We start from the raw sequence: 23,134 nt of genomic DNA, 5'->3' as shown, positions 1-23,134 counted from the left end.
AGCAGAAATGGATGACTGAAGAGCCTGGTTGGATAAATGGATGGATGGATAGATGAATGGATGAAAAGCGTGAATGCAAGGATGGATGGAGAGCATGGATGGATGGATGGAAGAATGGAGAGCATGGATAAATGGATGGAGAACATGAATGAATGGATTGATGGATGGATGGGTGGGTGGAGAGCATGGATAAATGGATGAATGGATGGAGAACATGCATGCAAGGATGAATGGATGGACAACATGAATGGATGGATGGATGGATGGAGAGCATGAATTAATGGATGAAAGGATGGAAAGCATGCATGCAAGGATGGATGGATGGAGAACATGGATAAATGGATGGAGAACATGGGTGGACGGGTGGATGGATGGATGGATGGGTGGATGGATGGAGAGCATGGATAAATGGATGGAGAACATGAATGGATGGATGGATGGATGGATGGATGGATGGGTGGAGAGCATGGATGAATGGATGGAGAACATGAATGGTTGGAAGGAGAGCATAAATTAATGGATGAAAGGATGGAAAGCATGCATGCAAGGATGGATGGAGAGCATGAATGGATATCTGAATGGATGGCTGGAGACCATGAATGAATGGCTGGATGGCTGGATGGATTGATGGAAGAAAGAAAGACTGGAAGACACATGTAAATATAGTAATATGGATAGGAATATGAAGAAGGTTAGGTTAGATGACAGGTGTGATTCTTTCACCCAGTCTTCAGGGTTTGCAATGTTTCTAGTCACACAAGCACCTAAAGAGATGGAGGACCGCTACAAAACCAGGACCCACACAAAGCTACAACCCAAGATTCAACAAGGTTCCTTGTCTGTATGCATCACTTCAGTTCATTCACCTCTGCTGCCGGAGTCGGGCACTGTGTGCTGTGTCAGTCTGCTGGGTTTCACCAGGGTGCTGCTGGGTTTGACCTGGTGCTGTACCATCAGCTGGGAGGGAATCCTGTCCGGAGGAGCGTAAAAGCTCCCAATATAGCTGTGTTTGGATGGAGAGTCCAGACACAAGGACTAAAATGGAGAGAAAGGGAAGAAAAAGACCCTGTTTACTTCTGACCGAGTTACAGCATTCCTAATAAGCTTAAAAGTCCCACAAAGTCATTAATATAAAGTGCTTGTGCACGAGCTCCAGCATCATGTTCTGATCAATAATGACTCATTTTTAGAAAATATTATTATTATAATTATAATAACAGTAGCACTAACGGTGCTAAATGTTTATTATGAAGAAGAAAGAGATCACAAAGGGACTTTTATAAACAGCGATTTAGTTATATAGCTAACCAGTGAATACGTGTGGTAAGGCAGTGCAATAACTTATTATGCTAATATCAGTTATCAGCGACGAAATATTTCATTTAGCATTAAATATATTATATATTATTTACGTTGTGTGCTAGCTAACATAATGCTGCGCTAGCTACCGATGCTAAAGCTAACCGTCTTTCATGCGTTGCTATCACAAGCGTTGCAACTTAAAAAAGGCATTCTGAAGATTGTTTTTTTTTTAATATAGTGGTTGTTTATTTACCGAATCTCGTAAATGGTCCATTATTGATTAATTACGCAGTGTATTCGCTGTATTACACTGCAGTAAACTCCAGGTTGAGACGCCCTCCTTCTGTAGCGATTACACAGGCTGAACAAATGGCGTCCTGCTTCTGATACAAGTGCACTAGATAGGGTAAGCCGGAACGGCTTCTCGTATGGATACGTAGGGTGCGTGTACAGGAAGCAGTGCACTATTTAGGATCGTTCCACTAACAGCTGTTGTTGACACTGATAGTGCCTACAGTTTTAAATTTCCCTCTTCCTCTGCCGCGTTAAAAGCAGTTCCGCTTGCGCACGGTGTCATGGGAGTTCTGATTCTTTTCTGTGAGTCAGATCATTTGACTCAGGTCGCCAATAAGAGCCGATTCTTTCGGCTCCCAAACTGTATCATTGACTACGTTTACAAGGACAGCAGTAATCTAATTTTTGACCTTATTCTGAGTAAGACAGTATTGTGATTAAGGTGTTTACATGAGTCGCTTTTAGAATACTCCTTTCATGTTCCTGTTTTACATGTTATAGAACATTAACGTCACCACGTATAGCGATTAACTGTACACGTGATTACGTCACCACGCCACGCCATCCGATGTTCCCTCCAGAATTTCACGTATCGATATACAGTTCATCTTCGTTATGGTACCGTATACAGCTTTGGGTGTTTTTATTTTTAATTTTTATGAACGCTTCAAGTGCGGTTAATTATTTGTCATGTTGTACGTGCAAATAGACGACTGCTTGAAGCCGTGGGTTCCGTCCCAAACCGCGTATTTACCTATTATATAGTAGCTGAGATACATGTATTTCGCCTACTATATAGTAGGTAAATATGCGGTTTCGGACGCAGCCGTGCTCTCTTGTTTGCTGTCAAACGGTTGAGCACTGCCGTGTGTATACGTGTCCTGTCGGAAAATGCGGTGAAAACTCCCACATGACGTTAATAGTGTGATTAAGGTGTTTACATGTCTGTAATACACGTTGATAATGCGACTAAAACAGGAATACTCTACACGTCTTAATTCGATTTGTGTTTACTTCGAGTATGACCTTAATCGGATTAAGGCTAGGTAAAAATTTCTGTTTACATGCTAGTTTCTTAATCAGAGTATTGTCTTAATCGGGTTATTATTTGATTATTGTTGTCCATGTAAATGCACTGCATGTAAACGTACTGATAGTGAACCGTGTGTAATGGAAATATTTTCTGTGAGTCAGTTCATTTGACTCAGCTTACCAATAAGAGTTGACTCTTTCGGCTCCAAAAATGTATGATTGTGAACTGTGTGTAATGGAAATCTTTTCTGTGTGGCAGTTCATTTGACTCAACTCAGCTCCAATAAGAGTCGAATCCTTCGGCTCCCAAAAATATAGCATTGTGAACCCTGTGTAATGGAAATTCCGAATCTTTTCTGTGAGTCAGTTCATTTGGCTCAGCTCACCAATAAGAGCCGACTCCTTCAGCTCCCAAAATGTATCGTGAACCGTGTGTGTAATAGAAATTCCGAATTTTTTCTGAGTCAGATAATTTGACTTAACTCGCGAATAAGAGTCGACTCCTTCTTCGGCTCCCAAAATATAGCATTGTGAACCTTGTGTAATGGAAATTCTGAATCTTTTCTGTGAGTCAGTTCATTTGACTCAGCTCACAAATAAGAGTCGACTCCTTCGGCTCCCAAAATGTGTCATTGCGAACTGTGTGTAATGGAAATCTTAATAAAATAATAAAATAACTCCCAAACGGCTCTTTCCTGCTTTTACTAATTCAGATCAAATTGGCAATGTTTTGTTGTTGTTGTTTTTTTTGTTTTGTTTTGTTTTTTAACCAGTGATTGTTCTTATTATGGCTGAACTGTTACATGTAATTAGTTTACCTTTTAAAAAGAAAACAACATTACTTGACAATCCATTTTACAAAATAAATTTAAGTTATTAAATGGGGGGGGGGGCTTTGTTGGGGTCTAACAACAATGGAAAACAATTTTTTTTTTTTTAATCAATCCTTAGTTTTACAAATGAGGAATTATTATGTTATTGATACTGTAAAGTGAGTACTGGACAAAATCTTAGTTATTAAGATGTATAGTGACACCCGGTGAGAAATAACCCTGATAAATGTCCAGGTGATGGTAGCCATATTGCCTGGACATGTCACACTTTATATCTGTTGAAAAGGTAAATAAGATAAGATAACATACACCTTTATTGATCCCCCATAGGTGAAATCCAAGTTGACACAGCAGCAGCAGTAGGAGGAGTAACATCAAAGAAAAGAAAATAATTTCCATAACTACCTATACGTCAGAAGTAGTCCATCCAGCCATCCATTTTCTGTACCTTATTGGACACAGGGTCACAGGGAGCCTGCAGCCTACCCAGGGAACTCTGGGCACAAGGCTGGAGACACCCCTGTCATCGCAGGGCACATTCACACACCCACTCATACACTACAGACAATTTGGAAATGCCAATCAGACTACAACGCATGTCTTTGGACTAGGGGAGGAAACCAGGAGTACCCAGAGGAAACCCACGAAGCACTGGGAGAACATGCAAACTCCATGCACACAGGGCATATATAAAATAAAAATAATCAAGAAAAATAAAGACAATAGAAACAATCAAACAGATCAGTGTGTATGTACATAATCTCTCTCTCTCTCTCTCTCTCTCTCTCTCTCTCTCTCTCTCTCTCTCTCTATATATATATATATATATATATATATATATATATATATATATATATATATGTATGTATGTATCCTTGGGTTTTTATATACATGTGTCAATATTGTATATAAATACCATTTTTTGGTATATTTACATATGTATATATTTATATTTAGATACACATGAATGATTCATAGTAATCGATTTGTATTTCAGCACTGAATTGAAACAATTCCACATTCAGTTTCAGGCCACATTAGGGAAAGAGGAGATTTTTGATAAATACACTACACAGCCAAAAGTACTGTTCGTGCACACCTCACCATCACATCAAAATTTCCTTGGTGAACATCCCAGTCCAGATTTAATCCCCCTTTGCTGTTACTCTTCTGGGAAAGCTTTCCACTAGATTTTGGAGCGTGTCTGTGAGGATGTGTGCGCATACAGTTCGTTCGTTCAGCTACAAGAACATTAGTGAGGTTGAGGTCAGGCGATGGTGAGGAATCTCCAGTTCCAGTTCATCCCAAAGATGTTCAGTAGGGTTGAAGTCAGGGATCTGTGCAAGACACTCGAGTTCTTCTACCTTCTTCAAACCTTAACACACCACGTCTTCATGAATGGGTTCTAAGGGAAACTATAATGCTACAGCGTTCTTTACAAAGACATTCTGTGCAATTGTGTGCTTCCAACTTTGTGGAAAGCTTCCACATGGTGTGATGATCAGGTGTCCACGTACTTCATGTTTCTCTGGAAAAAAATCAAACACTCAGGAAAAGATGCTTTAGAAGTGGTTAGTGAACATGTGTACAGTGGACGGCGTTGTAGGTCATAGTGAATCATTTCCACTACTACAAGCATGATGAATGTTGTTTCTATCTTAACTTGTGTTTACAGACCTAAGAATCTGGATGAATCGTTTTCGAATGCTAGTCATACAACTGTAATGCGAATTCTATAAACAGGGAATATGTCATTGTGCGTTTTGTGCTGCTGTTGTGTTCATAATAATGTAAGCGTGTCTGTGAGGGAATTCATTAGGATGTAATGTGCACACTTGAGGTAAACGAGGCTATTGGGTTTCTGATAAACAAGTGGTGGCGGGGCTTCTGATCCCCACAGCAAGATCACTTTGGATGACGGTACATGCGGTTTTTGTGTTTTCCCAAGCTGCATTCACTGGTATGCGGACCGAAGAGTGTGTACACTACAATCCCCACACGTCCGCCTTCCGTTCCTCGAGCAACGCCTTATCAGGTCTCTGATTGGTGTACGCTGCGAACGGCTCCGCCCATCCGTGTTTATCTGGCACGCTATTCGCGGACACGCTTGTCAATCATGTGTTTACTCAACTAGTCCTGCAGAGAGACACTGAAACGCTTGCTGTTCGGGGACTGGACCGCAAAACGGAGAACGGGACAAGAAACAATGTCAGTACTGTAAGTGTGGGACGCTTTGACGGATATTAATTAAGGAAGCTTTCATGATTATGTGTGTTTTATTTAAAAACATATTGTAGTTATGGTACTATAATAAGGTGAGGAAATGGACCAGCCGTGCATAACACACAACTTAATAGTTACAGAACGTTCTTCATGCATGTTTTCTCTAACATAGGACTTTATAAGCATATCTCTAAATGATATATTTTAGCAAAGTTAATCTGACAGTTTAGCATGGAGCTGTCAGTCTTCAATTGATTGCATGGGAGGTGTCTGCTCCTGCAAAACAAACAAACAAACAAACAAACAAACAAAAGCAGGGTCATGTTCAATGTTGGGGCATTTGGGCAAATAATATTTCAGGATATAATGCACATAAGCTTGGTTTGCAACACACACGCACACACACATACAGACATTTTTTTCTTGTATAATATTTATGCACAGCTCCCATCAGAATTGAAGCTTGAGAGAATCCCCCAGTGCCAGTCAGTGATGGATGTGAGAGACGGAGCGGCAGCGTGGGAAGCCTTGGCGAGCCGGGACTCGTGTTCCAGAGACGCAGCCATGGAGCACATCGAGCAGGAGGTGGAAAGAAAGGTGGAGAGTATAAAGCCGATCCTGAAGACGTCATCGTCATCATCATCGTCGTCGTCGTCATCATCATCATCATCATCATCAACAACAACAACAACAACATCATCATCATCGTGGCCTGGGACGGCTGAAGATCTTAACTGCATCCTGGCACGTGTCCTCATGCTCTCCAGGAGGTGTCCTTATGAAGACGTGAGGGAAAGATGCGTCTGGCTGCTCCGCAGAGTACAGGTGAGAAGAATGGGGGTGGAGGAGGGGGAGGTAGAAAAGAAGAGAGGAAGCGAAAGAGTCCAGAAGGAGTTGAGGCTTGAGGAAGAGTAGGTTTAGAGGCAAGAAAAAAAGAAACAGAATAATGCAAAAGACCACTGAAGCTAAAACAGAATAAGAAAGGAAAGGAAAAGGCGTGGTATGGTGGTGCACGTTGACGCCTCACAACTCCTGGATTTAAGAAAAAAACCTCACCCACTGTTATAAGCGACCGAGCTTCCCAGTCAGAACAGAGTCTCTCCTACTGCATGTTGCACTGTATGTGAGCGCAGATTCGTGTCGTGTCATGCAGGAAGTTAAGTGGAACATTCTTAAGCAGTCATCCAATTGGTTATGACTTTAATTGGCCTTACAGACGTATTTAAAATCCTCCAGCTGAGACAACACCTGACTGCTGACATCTAAATCCAGAGGGCAGTTCATATTGTTTGTTGGTATCGTGATTGTGTTTTGCATGTGTGTGTGTGTGTGTGTGTGTGAGAGAGAGACAGTGCTCAGAATAGCGCTGCCAGGGTTGCAGGGGGGTTGTTTCCCATGGTGCGTTTTGCTCAGGGTCACGGGGTTCAGCTTGAACGAGAGGATCAGTCGCACTCGTCTGCTTTACCAGACGTTGACAGGTGCAGCAGCGGATAACCAGAAATCCGTGGAATAACTAAAACTCTGTACCGTGCAGTGTGTTCGGATGTTTTTAGGCATCAGAATGTTCTCATGATGACACGAGATGGCTAGGTTCAGCTTTTCCACGCTTTCAGTAGCTCATGTCGAAGTCAGTTGTTACGCTACATAGTCGTGCGACGTCATAACGGCGGGTACGTGTAAGCCACGCCCCTTTCAGTCGGTATTATTGTTTAGGATGCTCGTTTACTTATGAACGTATGATGCAGGGGATCCAAAGATCCTTAACGTGGAGAGGAAAGTCTGCACTATTTTAGGATGTAGAATAATTTTATGCCATATATTTAAAAATGGTGTTGAAAATTCATGTGCTGTCCCAGTTCTATGGATGTCACCTTTCTTTTTTTTCCCTGCTCCATTTGTCTTTGGTAATGTTGTGGGGGAAACGAGTTGCCTAGGCCCTCATGTGTCATTGTGTGGGCATATTTACGTTAACCTGTTGCACTATATTAGCCTCGCCTAAGCGCCTGCAGTAATTAACACCAGTGTGTAATTTCATTAACCCTGACACTCACTTCACTGCATCCAGAATCCACACACACACACACACACACACACGAGCCAATGTTCTCTCAAATCAGCCCAACGGAAATGTGCTAGCTGAGGTGTTTTTTTTTTTCTTCTTTCAAATAGCTTGCGGCACTTTGAGAAACGGAGTGCGTTTTCGGCGCATTGTTCTGTTAATTGTTTTTCTTTTTGGTGTTTTTTTTTTTGTTTCCCAGTTTTACTTGGGGTTGTTTTTGGGATGACAGGATGTTCGCTCCGGATCTTTTGTTTGATGTGACCCTTTGACCTGCGCTGCTTACTGTAGAAGCACTGAGAAGCCTGGGGTATGAGGGCTTATGAGATCACACAAACCCAGACTGCCTTACACAGTATTACTGAAAGAAAAAACATTTGAATATGAACTTTGGCCTAGTAAGCACCACAGTTTCACTGCAGCTTGCTCTCTCTCTCTCTCTCTCTCTCTCTCTCTCTCTCTCTCTCTCTCTCTCTCTCTCTCTCTCTCTCTCTCTCTCTCTCATACACACACACACACACACACACACACACACACACAGTTGTCACACATGCACAGATAGACACAGTAGGATTATGGCCAGTGAAATGAAGACGAAGAAAAAAAAAATCAGCCAGAAATACTAGTTTTCCATTCCTGTGTTGGTTAATTTTTAATGTTTTATATGTGATGTAATCAGCTATGCTATACACAGACTACTGTCTCAGTCTTTTTTGCTTTTTCACGTTCATTTAATCATTCATACCTTGCAATGATATTCCCCCGCAGAACTGATCAGATTTGATCAGTCTTAAATGTTAAATACTGTTATGTTCCCCTTTCTACATCCAGGGGTCAGAAAGGAGGGAGACAAAAAAAAGTAGAGAGAGAGAGAGAGAGAGAGAGAGAGAGAGAGAGAGAGAGAGAGAGAGAAAGAGAAAGAGACAGACAGAGAGAGAGAGACAGACAGAAAGCAAGAGAGAGAGAGAGAGACAGACAAAGAGAGAGAGACAGAGACAGACAGAAAGCAAGAGAGAGAGACAGAGAGACAGACAGAAAGCAAGAGAGAGACAGACAGAGACAACCGACAGAAAAAGAGAAAGAGAGAGAGACAGACAAACAGAGAGAGAGAGAGAGTCAGAGACACAGACAGACAGGGAGAGAGACAGACAGATAGCGAGAGAGAGAGACAGACAGAGACAAAAAGAGAGACAGACAGACAGAGAAAGAGAGAGAGAGACAGAGAGACAGACAAACAGAAAGAGAAAGAGCGAGCGAGAGAGAGAGAGAGAAAGAGTCAGAGACACAGACAGACAAGGAGAGAGAGAGACAGACAGACAGAAAGCAAGAGAGAGAGAGAGAGACAGGCAGAGACAAAGAAAGAGAGACAGACAGACAGAGACAGAGAAAAAGAGAGAGACACAGACAGACAGGGAGAGAGAGAGACAGACAGAGACAAAGAAAGAGAGAGAGAGAGACAGACAGAGAAAGAGAGACAGACAGACAGAGAGAGTAAGAATGAGAGAGACAGACACAGAGAGAAGGAGACAGACAGAGAGAGAGAGACACCAGATTTAAGGGATAACAAAAAGAGTAGCAAAGTAAAAGTTTTCTTTTTTTCTTTACAAATGGTGGGAGGTGAACAAAAGCTTCAGGAGGGGAAACGGCCAAAACAACAAACACGAGGTTCTTCCTATGGGCTTTTGGACACACCTTACCTGTCCTAAACAAGATTCAAATAAACTGGCATCCCACTCCCTACAGATACTCCTTATACTCCATACACCATAGACTCTTTAACAATAAACTCCACCCAAAAACAAAGGAAAAGTAACCAAAAACCAGGGGCATGTGGCCGGCTCTAGGATATTTATAATTATATACACTGTGTACAAGATAAGCCTTGTCTAACAGTAGCGAACACATTGAACGCTTAAATCAGCTCTTGCACAGTCAGTGTATAAACCGCTAACTGGAGACACATGCACCGAGACCAGCAGACAGCACACAGGATACTTTTAGAGTTTCACCTCAACACATGCTCACACATAACACAGCACTGGCACTGACCGACTACAGTCTCTAGAAGAATCAATCTCTCTCTCTCTCTCTCTCTCTCTCTCTCTCTCTCTCTCTATCTATCTATCTATCTATCTATCTATCTCTCTCTATTATCTATATCTGTCTCTATCTCTATCAATATAATATTTCTCTCTATCTATCTATCTTTCTATCTCTGTCTATCCCTCTCTCTCTCTCTCTCTCTCTCTTATCTATGTATCTATCTAATCTATCTATCTCTCTATCTATATCTCTTAGCGGTTCCAAAGCACTTTACACTGTTTCTCATTCACCCATTCACTCACTCACACACACACTTACACTCACTTACACACCTATGGTAGCAGAGCTGCCATGAAGGCGCTAGCTTGCCATAGGGATTGGGTTGGGGTTCGAGCTCGCCCTGCCTCTGTCTCTGTCTCTCTGTCTGTCTGTCCATCCATTCATCCATCCTAGAGAACTCTTTTTTCTTTTATACTCCTCCCTCCGCCTCCTTAATGAGCTGCAACAATGATCAGGTGGCACTCATGATCCTGCAAAGTGAACAGTGGGAGGAGCAACAGAAAAACAAGCAAAGAAAGTCACACAACAGTCCCCCCCCAACCTGGGATACGCAAGCTCAAGATTAACGATGCTGTCCGAACGAGGAATTGGCCATAAACGTCTCCTATTTTCTGACCGAAACCCACCATCAGTGGAACTGCCATTGAAGAGACTGTTATTCTGAAGGAAAGGAGTGACTAAGGAGCATTCTAAGGAAGTTGAAGATAAGGTAACAGAATGTCATAACTTTAGGGTGTAAAACTGTATCGAAGAGGTTCCCATCTAGCACTGTTGGATCAATAGCGAGGAAGTGGAAGCTGCATCACACCACCTAATTGCCAGCTGGACAAGGCCGTCCCTCAAAAATGGCGAGGGAAGCTACAGCAAGGCCAACAGTCATGCTGAAGGAGTTACAGAGTACAGAGTGGCTGAGAGTGGAGTGCAGGTGCACCAGACAACCATTACAAGAGCTCTGCATGACTGAGGATTGTATGAGAGGGTGGCTAGAAACTAAACTTTTGCTCAAGAGAGTGAGAGAGAGTGACCCAGTGAAAATGTTTTTTTTTTTTTTTTAGTTTGATGAGACCAAGATCAAGATACTGTATTTTGGCAGGTTTCAAAGTGCTATGTGTGGTACAAACATAACCCCATCCCTGTAGTGAAACCTGGTGGTGGCAGCATCATGCTCTGGGGATGGTTTTTCATGCTCAGAACCTGGGCTTCTTTGTCAAAATTGAAGGGAGAATGGATGGAGCAAAATACAAAATATGGAGTGATCTTACAAGAGAACCTGCTTCAGTCTGCTAAAAAAAATGAAGCTTGGGAGAAACGCAAGGCCAAAGCAACACGGGAGTGTTTAGAAACAAAAAGTGGCCAAGTCAAAGTCCAGATCTGAACCCCATTAAGAATGTTTGTTTGAAAACTGCAGTGAAGGAACATCTCACTAACCTGAAGAACATGGAGCAAAGTCTCAGTGGATTGAATACTTATACAAGCAGCATACAATATATACATATATACATATGTATATACACACGTATATATGTGTGTGTGGTTTTTTTTACATTTATTTATTTTGGAGATCTGCTAACAAATAAAAAAAGTTTGACTTTGAAAATTTACTGTACGAGCATATTAGTTTGCAAAAAAAAATAAATTACTGTCTGGAACAATTATTTGGAATCCAAATGATTACTTTTAAGGGGGTTGAATTCTTTTGCAAGGCACTGTATCGTGTGTGTGTGTATGAGTGGATGTCGACACAGATCTAGGTCAGACTCGGAGTGAAAGAAGAAAACACATTTCTTCATGTTGATTCATGACAGGAGATAGGGGTTTGGCTTTCAGGATTTTCAGAAAGTTCTGTGACCGATACATCACCAAGGGCACTTTAATAAACATACACATTGGAAAGATGTTATTCATAACAATGATTTCCACTAGATTTTGGGGCGTGGCTGTGGGTATTTGTGTTCATTCAGCTACAAGAGCATTAGTGAGGTTGAGGTCAGGCTCTGGTGTTGGGTGAGGAGGCTCCAGTTCCAGTTCCAGCTCCAGTTTGAGTCCTTCCACTCCAACCGTAAGACCCCATGTCCTTCTTCACAGAGCTCACTTTGTGCACAAGGGCACTGCCATGCTGGAACAGGTTTGGGCCTCTTAGTCCTAAGGGAAATTGTAATGCTACAGCATACAAAGCCATTCTAGTCTTCAGTTGTGTGCTTCTAACTTTGTGGCAACAGTTTGGAGATGAACCATATAGTGTGGCTGTGATGGTCAGGTGTCCACATACTTTCGGCCATACAGTATACATTGGGAGCATGAAATTGGAATGACCACCGAGGAAGCGGTTCAGAACTCAGGTGACGGTGCGCTCTGGTGGCTTGGCGGAAAATTCTCCATGACAGGTCTGATGATATGGTACATCATCAGCTCCGCACTCCTGAACTGAACACCAATTGAAAATCCTTGGCAAGAAACTGCATGTTCCGTTAGTTCTGAAAAAAAGAGAAAATGGAAACGGCTTCGGGACACTTTTGCTCGAGCCAAGAAAAGGTGGAAGGAAGTCCCGAAGTAAGGATGGTATGTCTATCCTAGCCCGACTGGAAACATTCAAACAGTAATGTACAGTAAGAACGCACACTGATGTGCTGTAGCAACATTTCGGACGGATATTGTTATTTGCATTTGCGTAGGGTATGTTTCGACACTTCGTGCTGCTTCATGCAGTTCTAATCTGAGAAAAACGCACCTCCTATATACAGTAGCTTCTATCTGCAAATAAACACTATGTGTGTCTATGAGTGTCTTACTGTGGGTGATCCCTCCACCCCACCCTGATGATTATTTCTGATGGTATTTGAACACAGGGGGCGTGAAAGTGTCTCTTCGTCTGAACTTCTGACCTGCATTTGATACTGCAGATGAAAGCGTTTCCATTTCTCTGTTCTAGAAATAGCTGTAAGGCTTGTAGGGGTCAGTATAGTGTGTGTGTGTGTGTGTGTGTGTGTGTGTGTGTGTGTGTGTGTGTGTGTGTGTGTGTGTGTGTCTTTTGGATGCTTGGCATTACTGCCCGGCTAAAAAAAACAGTAAGAGTAGAGACTGGTATTAGAATAGAGAACGATGGACTCTAGAAGAGGAAAAAAAAAAAAAAGAGTTGGAAAGTGCAGTGACACCGAGAGCCTCCATGGAAAGAGAAAGCCAACGTGGTGTGTTTGTTTTGATGTCGGTGGCTCACTGGAGGGCGGAAGTGGGATAGAGAGAGACATATCCTTAGGAAGCTCTATGAATTGTATGCCAATGCACTTGGGCCAAAGTAGGGGCGATTTCTGAAGGATATGATGAATTACACCACTTTATTAAACCACTGACTTTGAATTTCCTTCTTTTTGTTGTTAAAATCTAAATATATCGTTATTAAACGATACGAAAGTATTCACCCCCTTGTTTTTTTTTCCCCTGTTTTGTTGCATTACAATAATGGACCTAACAATATAGTCCCTAAATAAGATCTGGTCCAACCAGTTAACTTCCAATCAGACTTCACATAATTAGGTGATTAAGGTCCACCCGTGTGCAATCAAAGTGTCACATGATCTGTCACATGATGCAAGTATAAACACTCCTGTTCTGAAAGGTCCTTGAGTCTGCCACACCACTAAACAAGCAACATGAAGACCAAGGAGAAGTTGTGGAGAAGTATAGCTCAGGGTTGGGGTTATAAAAAAACAAAACAAACCCAATATAGCACTTTTTTACCTTAGCAGTTCTAAAGTGCTTTACACTGGTTTTCATTCACTCACACCAATGGTAGCAGAGCTGCCATGTAAGGCACCAACTTGCCATCAGGAGCAACTTGGGGTTCAGTGTCTTGCCCAAGGACACTTCAGCATGTGGAGTCACATGGGCCAGGAATCGAACCATCAACCCTACGATTAGTGGGCACACTACGATTAGTGGACAACCCACTCTACCACTTGAGCCACAGCTGCCCACAGACCCCCATCCCACATAGCACTGTTCAATTCATTCCAACAAAATGGAACTAATATGGCACCTCTACAAATCTGCCGAGAAGGCCACACCCACCAAAACTCACAGACCGGGCAAGGAGGGCATGAATCAGAGATTCAACAAAGACACCAAAGATAACACCGAAGGAGCTGCAAAGATCCACAGTGGAGATGGGAGTATCTGTCCATAGGACCACTTTAATCTGTACACTACACAGAGCAGGGCTTTATGGAAGAGTAGCCAGAAAAAAAAGAAAGAAAACATGTTTGGAGTTCGCCAAACAGCATGTGGCAGATTCCCCAAACACATGGAAGAAGGTTCTCTGGTCAGATAAGATTAACGTAACTTTTTGGCCCTCATGGGAAACGCTATATGTGGCGCAAACCCAACACTTCCTATCACCCTGAGAAGACCATTCAAACAGTGAAACACGGTGTTGGCAGCATCATGCTGTGGAGCTGCTTTTCATCGGCAGGGACTGGAAAACTGGATCAGGATCGAAAGAAAGATGGATGGGACAAAATATATGCCAATTCTTGAGGAAAACCTGTTTCAGTCTGCCAGAGAGTTGTGAATGGGATGGAGGTTCATCTTCCAGCAGGCCAAAGACCGTAAACATATTGCTAAAGCTATACTGGTTTAAAGATAAACATTGTAAAAGTCTTGTTATGGCCTAGTCAAAGCCAAGACCCCAGTCCAATTAAGAATCTTTTGCACGAATGAAGATTGCTGTATACCAACACAACCCATCTAACCCGAACAGGCTGGAGCAGTATTTCCTCGTCTCATAAATTGAACCGAATGCAGCGACATTGTACTGATAAAAGATAGCAAGAATTTCTGTGGCGTCATTGCAAAAAAATAATCTTATTAACCTGACATCTTAACAAGTGAAAAAATCTTGAATATAGTCAAATTTATCTAATAATTCCAAATATAAGATTACAACACACCAAATATAAGATTTCTTGTCATTTATACTAATGTCAAGCTTTCAACTGAAATGTTGTTGTTGTTGTTGTTGTTATTATATTCTATTACGCATCTTCGTCTTTATTGCTTAATATTTTTGAAATGATTAATAGATTAAGACCATGCCGATTAAAAGACTATTTCAGGCTTGAAATGAGTAAAAAATGTGTAGATGTAAGCTTAATAAGATTATATCTGAACAAATAAAATTCATAATCTTATCGGAAAACCTTATAATAGTGTAGATTATTAAGATCCCTTATTAAGATGTCTTTTTTTTTTGTAAAATACTGTATTGGTGCTGCTGTAGTTATAGCTTTTCCAACCCTTTTGTAAGAGCCGCACTCCTGTCAGTCTGATCAAATGTACCGTCCGAAATGGAAAGGAATGAAATGAACAGTGAGTGAGACAGAGAGAGAGCACGGAAGACTGCAGGCAGTACATCTGGAATGAACGATGGCAGACAAAGGAATGGTGTGAAAGGAAATATTGAAAGAAGATGGAGAAACGAGAGAGGGAAACGAAACGGAGAGAGCAGTAGAGGGAGATGGGGAGCGCCGAGGGCCTTGTGTAGTGCCATGCTGCGTGTGAGGATCAGATTATAGCCCATCTGTTATTGATTCATTTGATTTGAATGGGTGTAGAGCTCATCATTTTCCAGAATTCATACCGGATAGGATTTTGGGATACGGATGTTGTTATGAGGATCCTTGTTGTTTGAGTACAAGAGTGTTTTTGGAACAGTTTCTGACATTTTCCAAACGGCCAGAGCCTGGTATTTTGGAATTGATCAGATTTATAAATGATCATTTGTGATAATTATGTCGCTGTAGCGTCCACACTGCATGTTTATGTCCACTTTCTCTGTGTCACAGTTTGGAGAAGTGAACAGCAGGGGGCGATGTTGCTTCGTGGTAAAACGCGACCCCGAGCGCATGGGTCCACAGCGGAAATTTCCACAGACTGACCCGAATACTAGCACAGTTCTGTTTGTGTGTGTGTGTGTTTGTGAGCGGTTAACTTCTTGAGACTCAGGTCATTTTACACATGCAGTCAGATGAAGGCTTTAGGATGGGATGGAAAAACATGCACGCTTGTGATACCGGTCTAACACCAGAGCAAGTAATTACATCTGACATCCAGTCTTGCTTTACTGTATGTCTAGGCTGCATTCTGAAGAAAGGAGTGTCTATGTCTTTGTGTTGCTTTCCATGGATATTCCATTCCATGGCCTTTTTCTCGTCATACCGTAGTCAGCCTTAAGACAAAAATAATATCAATAAGAATGGATTCATTGGAAAGTCCGACCTCAAAAAGTCATATCGGGTTTCATGACTTGGAATCGTAAATGAAACAACGGTTCATAACGATCAATTTAAAAAAAATAGATGTTTTCTAGATTTGGGGCCCTGCATTGTATTAATGTACAGATCATTTCAATGAAACTTTTCCCCGTTATAATAACAAAATGTTGGCTCATGAATGTAGAAGAGGGCAGATAGAGCTTGAACATCCATATGTCGTCTGTCAGATTTAAGAGAAAATATTTATCAGTCCTTCCAGGACTTTGATTTTGCGATCGCAGATATGAATTTTGATTATGATTTTTTTTTTCAAAATCACCGCAGATTTGGGCCGAGATGCGTAATGTGACTTAATCACAGCAGGCATTCAGCAAAACAGCTAAAAGGTCTCGTTTACCAACAAACGTCGCTTCGGAAGACTTTCGTGCAATTGCGATTTCCACTACAAAAAAGCACAAAAAAAAACCTGTGCAAATTTTTGAAAAAAGCGGCAGCAAAATCGAGCATTTTCGGCGTGTAAATCACATACGTTTACGTACAAATGTTCTCGTCAAAGCATGAGTTCATTGCTTATACTAAGCGTAATTTAAGCAAGTATCTAATGTACTCAGTTGAATTAACGTGCCTGTGTACACGAGTGCGATCAACACATGTATTATTAACACGACGATCCAGCTACGCTGACAGAAAGAAACGACTATAGTATTAAATTAACGTGATTACAACAATATAGTACGTAACGTCACCACCTCACAGAGCCAGGGTCCTGGGGATTCAATCCTGAGCTCGGGTCACTGCGGTGATTTATTCCAGGCCTTTAGATTTACTGTACACGATCAAATCATCTTGGCTGTGCGGAAACAAATTGTGCTTATCGAAGTCAGTTTGCTCACGTGGAACAGTGTACATATTTCAATGAATTTTTCATTGCATGCATGTGTTAGCCTTCACCCTTCCTTGCTTGATAGCTGTTGTATGATTAAGTGGGTGAGAATTGGACAAGGGAGATAAGGGGGTGGGGGGTGGGGGGCGGTTACATAAAATATCCACCTATAAATTCTACCACCATAGTGGATAGTGTGTGTAAGTTTAGTGTGCATTTAAAAATGACCGAAATACTATTGTATCTACTACACCAGGTAACGTTTGTGCTTTAATACAATACATACGGTCATAACGCCATTGCTGTTTTCATACAGTCCAAGTTCAGTTGAATCAATTTGTGAGATTATTTTCTCTTTGTTGTTTCTAAACGCATTGATCTGCAGTGCATTTTAACACCACGCGCGTGTTTCAGACCGAATTGTCAGTTGGATTGAGCTGATTTTCCTGCTTCACTGAAGGAGTAAGTCATGCTGGAGGAACACTAAGTCATGCTGAAGTCCACCAGTTGAGTCAGATGACCGAGAGCCTGATGAAGCAAATCTCCTGAGAGCCGGGTCGTGCAGAAAGAGTGGATTCGGTCCAGTCCAAGCCCCCGTCCGACCCTTTTTACAGGGTAAAAAGCTGTAACAAGGCGCCCTGTGCCCTGTGAGGTCAAACGTACACCAAGAAACGAAGAGGAAGCCATAACGTTCCTTAAGTAGACACGAGCATATAGTTTATGTGCAGTATAATGCAAGACCACCAAAAAAAAAAAAAAAACGCGAAGTGAAAACTGAAAAAAGGAAATGGCAGCGTAGGGGTGCGAAATGGAAACGGACAAGCTGTCAAACCGACTGTTTTAAAAATAAGCCGATGTGTGAAAATGAACTATTTATAATGTGAAATCTTGAGCTTCACCCGTCTAACGTAGCCACAGAGGTGGTTTATGTCTAAAATGGTGTACCACAAATGCTTATTACTGTCCATTATTACTGTTTAATTGGCTTTAGACAAGAAACTGCATTCCAGAAAGCTTAAATTAGCCTTCCCTCTCTCTGGGGGATGTTTTTCCCAGATTTCACCTACATTCTTAGAAATTCAAGCATTGATTTCTTAACTCGCTGTGATACCTTGCTGTCTGCTCTCTCTCTCTCTCTCTCTCTCTCTCTCTCAGTCACGAGCTGTGCACAAGGTGGCCACTTTCGTAAGAGTCTCATGAACTCACTGACCTGTGGCGTTTGCTCTGCCGTAGTTTCTAAGCGACAATGAATGGCTGATAAAGGCTAAAGACATCACCTGACCCGTGATCCGTGATGTACCCGCACTACCTATAACGGTTCGGTCGCGCACTTAAAGAGAAATGTCGCCAGAATACATTATACATACTATATTTAATGCTACACGATCGCATACAGCGGAGTGCGTGTTACGTGTGCCGAATAACGAGCGTGGTTTAATATGGTTTCGATCATTTGACCAATTTCCGCTTCTAGCGACAAAACCGGCCAACCGGCAAAGACGTGCTTCCCTGAAGCCAAAATCAGGTGAACATTAGCGGAACACTGTTTTCCGTGAACGGCTACGATTTGTTGGCGTGGCATGATTGACAGCCGCCGTGGCATTTTCGGGATTCGAGCACAAAAACATCAATGTTCAGCCGAAATGTTTTGAACTTTCCCTACAGAGAAAAGCCTGCTGATACGAAGCTGATTCTGGGAATCCAGACTCCTACCACATGATGAAAGGAACACGGCGATTAGCTCCGAGGTGATTAGTGTCAGTCTGTTGGTGTGTGGTTTCATGCAGAGCGAAATACAGCATGACAGGTGCTGTACGAGCCACGTTATTACACAATCTGATATCGGTCTGTATACGAGTTTACTCCTGTTATGGACTCCTGTTAGGAAACGGTGAAGCAACAGCGTGTTTTGATTCAGCTAAGTATTATCTGAGAGTGAGATTACGGCAAATAGAAACCTGACGATGATGTGATACCTTGGCGAGTTCAGAGCCAGGCTGGAGAAAGGAACCTAGCACATCAACTAAGAGAGGAATTGTGTGTGTGTTTATCTTTTGTCTTGAGTGTGTGTGTGAGCAACCAAGGTACAAAATTCCATCTGCTGCTGCTGCTGCTCATTGTCAGCAGGGACAAAGTGAACATCAGCGTTCAATCTAAACATCTGCATTTTCCTGGAAACAATATAGAACATTGTGTAACGCCAGAGGGAAGGGCTACAGCCACGGCCTGAGACGAAGAGAACAGCAGGGGACTGTGGAACTGCAGTATGTGATGGAAGGAAAAGTATGTGAGAGCGAGAGAGAGCGAGAGAGCGAGAGAGATGGAGTGGGAAAAAAAACAACCTTAGTGGGATTACAGTGAGACACGGAAAGATGCCGCAAGTCATCATTTCAAAGTCTGATGTTTAAACAAACTTAATGACTCTCCTCTAAACTGGCATGTTGGTTCTTACTGAGTGACACACACACACACACACACACACACCACTTAGGCTACAAGCCAAATTGGGCAAACCATGAGTGTGCCATTTTATACAGTTATATGCGCATTTACTGGGAAATTAAATCAGTGTGTGTTTCATGTGGTACATAATTATATCTAGTTCAGAGCTATAGCTTGGTCACGGAGTATTCTAGACCAGAGCTTCTCAACCTTTTGTAATTAAAGCAACCCGCTCCCCCATAAGTGGATAGATTGTTTGTTTGTTTATTTTATTTTGTGTTTTTGTAGTTGTTTTTTTTTAAATTACTTTTCATAACTTATATAATTTTTTTTTTTTTAATAAAACTAACTTTTATAAAACTATATAACGGACAAGTATGGAACATGAATAGTCAAAAATGTTTCTGAACACTAGAACTACTTTGAACAAGAGAACTAGACTGTAATAACGTGGACTATTTTACATGTAAAACATGTTGCATTCTATTCGTCTTAGGTTCTAAAAACATTCGCACATGAATGATGTAAATAGGGACGAAGGGCGCGTCTCGTTATCCATGACATCTCCGGCTCTCAGCCTGTCACTGAATAGAGCAGATGCAGAGAGAGGTGAGAGTGCAGCACGAAAGCAAGACCTCGTGCTTGCAGGACAGTACTGGTGACATTTGGAAAGTCGCTAAGGTTTGTCCAAAAAGTCGCTAGATTTGTCACTAGGCGGTTTTATTTGGGGTCTGAAAAGTGGCTAAGTTGTCAACACTGGTCTGCACTTACAGCTAGATAAAAGGCAGCTAAGCTCCGCCTCTCCCCAGCAAAAAGAAAATACAGAGGGAGAGGGAACGCGGGGTTTTTCATTTATACGCATTCTATTTGAAAAGAAATAAAATACACCAAGTCCCCGAATGATGCGCTGTCTGTGTTTTTTTATTTTTATCTTCTTGAAAACAATTTGCACCCCCCTTCCGATCACTCCGTGCACCCCCCCCCCCCCCCCCCCGCCCAAACAAGGACCACTGCTCTAGACTAACCCTAACCCTCACCTAGCTTTAATCTTTTGCTACAGTTTGCCCTTCAGAAATGAACCGACATATGATACTGCACAGCTTTTCTCCTGGGATATGCGCCAATGTAAACGGAGAGAAAAAAAACAACCCCTTATCATGTATGAGGGCTTTTGTATTTGATTTTGGATACGCACCAGTACAAACAGACAAAAGGCCTGTCATTCATTATCATGAATGCTGCGCAGGAATGTTACAGCATTTTGTTTGGAAATGATAAACCTTTGAGGAAACTCGGCAAAAGCTGAAACTCTTACCTGGCCATAACCTAGATTTAGCAAACACGTGAAGGAACAGAGTTTTTATTTATTTATTATTTTCTTTTCTGTACCTCTTATTATTAATTTATGTTCATGTGCCAGAAGTTCAGTGGTGTGTCTAACTGACAGACGGGAGTATGGGAGCGTCTGCCTTCGGACGGTATTTTTAGCGACCGTTTTAGTGATCGCGGAAATGTCGTCTCTAGCCGAGTCAACGACGTGGTCAGCTGGCCCTCGGTCATTTTCTTTTCTTTTATACCCTTCCATCAGCAGGTTTTGAACTTTGAGTAATGAACAGAGCGCAGAGAATATAGGAATGATTACGAGCAACAGAGTGACTGTACGTCCGTATATACATTGCGTACACTCTTGAGCAATGAAACTCCCTTTTCTTGTATCATCGCTGTGCATAAGGGTGTGGCTTATAAACGCTTCGTTCCTATTGGATGGATTCTGATTAGTCAGAATGTGTGTGTGTGCAAAAGTCATTCTGTCCGTTGAAATCCGAACACGAGCTTGTTTACGAGTAGTTAGTTGGCCAGCTTGAGGAGGACGTTAGGACGTTTCCAAACGTACTCGCAGATCCAGGCGTGTAAAGATGATCTTCCTGTAGTATCTTTTGTCAGTTATATATAGATATAAATACCAGATTATTACACAGATGTTCAGGTTCATTCATAGACATCAGCTTGCTTTGGAATATGAAGCCACGATGACGGATCACAGCTGGGGTTAGTGGGTCAGCGGCCTAAAAAGGGACCGTATAATTCGCGTTTGATTTACTACGGGCTCGAAAAGACAAATCGCACGCACTGATCAAGGTTGGGAAATGTACACACTGACGTGTGGTATCTATTAATTTGCTGAACATTGGAGGGGTTGAAATCCCATTTGTTTACCTACTGCTCATCGAAACCCTGATACGTTTACCATAAAATGAAACTTCTTGCAATACCGCCGTACATACGGCTGTGGGTTTGCCGGGAACGTGCCATGGGTTTAACGGCAGTTATGCGTAATGTTAGAAAGAGCGGGATCCGGGGTATCAAAAAGCCATTCAAGACATTTCCCTACACGTGAGATGGTGATAAACAGCCACGCCAGCACACCAAGCATGACTCAGCGACGCCATTTTTAATGCATTCCCCTCACGCCATCTGTTATTTTGACAATTTAGACATTTTTCCCTGTTGTCTTTTGCAGTGGAGGAAAAATTATAGATAACATGTCAAAATCTTACTTTAAAGTGGAAGAATCCAGTAAAGAACCCCATCCCCCCACCCCCCCACAAAAAACCCAACCGATTATAGACGATTTGTTTACTTCAGCATATTGAAACATTTTTACTGTTTACACTGAATCTCTTATGGCTTCAAACACACTTGCACAGCTCTAGCACTAACTCTGCTCAGTAGCACACGAAGGTCACGGATTCGCGATGAACTCGATTTAGAATGCATTGGATGTGAACGATCGGAGGCTAAACTCAGCTCATTCTAAGTATCGCGTATATCCACTGGCTTTGACGACTAGTATTCAGTGTCATTAATTATATTCCATTACTATGTTTCAGTATTATTTTGAGTATCAGTCAAGTATTTGTCACCCCTGCGCCTTCAAATCTCATTCGGCGAGGTTTACTGTATATTGTTCTCTCAGATAGACGTCGTCTGAATCGTTATAAAGGTGCACTCAGAAGAGCTGGTATACTGGATCAACCGTCACAGCACCCACTGCTGTTTACACTATATGCAAATATATGCAAATCTTCATTAGCTGTGTTTTTTTTTCTTTTTTTTTTTTTTTTTTTTCTTCCCCTTCATTGGTTTGTGTCACAGCTCCTTTAAACCGGCCAGGCTTTCTGGATCTTTTGTTTCTCTGCAGTTTACATGTAATAAAATAAAAATTCTCCGTGTGTGAAACGATCCCAATCGGAAAGACGTTTGGGAACGTTCAGTAGTATCGTCCACCCCTACTTTGTGACTCGGTGATGTTCTGTCTCAGTCCAGGCATTTTTATACTCAACAGTCTGGTTTTGTCCAAAACAATACTTTCAGTAAAGTAAAAAATTATTTAAAAACTTTTTAAAAAATTTTTTTTTTTTAAATTTAAATTAGAATTTTTTTTGTCCATTCACGCAATGGAGTTCACTTGTTCCACCTGTACCCACTGGTTAATAATTCAGTGGCATTTACCTTTGAAGGATTTCTGTTTTGTCAGCGCCATAAACAGTGATTGTTAATAATTAATCAGAATTAATGGAGCGCTTCATTTCCTGTCACAGTATTTGTATTACAGCTTGTGTATAAATGAATCGAGTCCTTATGAGAGAGATTTTTTTTTAAATAGATGTCCCACTGGTGTGTGTGTGTGTGTGTGTGT

At 41.8% G+C, this 23,134-nt stretch overlaps 2 protein-coding genes across 4 annotated transcripts in view; one reads left to right on the top strand and one right to left on the bottom strand.

Annotated features, from left to right (window-relative positions):
- cep57l1 (centrosomal protein 57, like 1) overlaps positions 1 to 1,833 on the bottom strand; it is a 6,797-nt gene extending 4,964 nt beyond the window's left edge. The window contains exons 1-2 of one of the 2 annotated variants that reach the window (XM_017493040.3): positions 1,556 to 1,833; positions 867 to 1,035 (exon numbers count right to left, since the gene is read on the bottom strand). In XM_017493040.3, coding sequence (XP_017348529.1) covers positions 867 to 1,035; positions 1,556 to 1,576 — 190 coding nt within the window. In that variant the 5' untranslated portion in view covers positions 1,577 to 1,833. Of the gene's footprint in view, positions 1 to 866; positions 1,036 to 1,555 lie in introns of those variants that run through there. The other variant, XM_047152171.2, reaches the window with a different exon arrangement.
- A 3,695-nt stretch (positions 1,834 to 5,528) lies between these two features.
- Positions 5,529 to 23,134, top strand: part of sesn1 (sestrin 1) — a 63,300-nt gene continuing 45,694 nt past the window's right edge. The window contains exons 1-2 of one of the 2 annotated variants that reach the window (XM_053687647.1): positions 5,529 to 5,678; positions 6,129 to 6,509. In XM_053687647.1, the coding sequence (XP_053543622.1) occupies positions 6,177 to 6,509 (333 nt within the window). In that variant the 5' untranslated portion in view covers positions 5,529 to 5,678; positions 6,129 to 6,176. The remainder of the gene's footprint in view (positions 5,679 to 6,128; positions 6,510 to 23,134) is intronic. The other variant, XM_053687640.1, reaches the window with a different exon arrangement.

Source organism: Ictalurus punctatus, chromosome 2, assembly GCF_001660625.3.
Source record: "Ictalurus punctatus breed USDA103 chromosome 2, Coco_2.0, whole genome shotgun sequence".
Classification (NCBI taxonomy): Eukaryota; Metazoa; Chordata; class Actinopteri; order Siluriformes; family Ictaluridae; genus Ictalurus; species Ictalurus punctatus.
The sequence above is the reverse complement of the archived record's forward strand: the minus strand, read 5'-3'. Positions and strand labels throughout refer to the sequence as shown.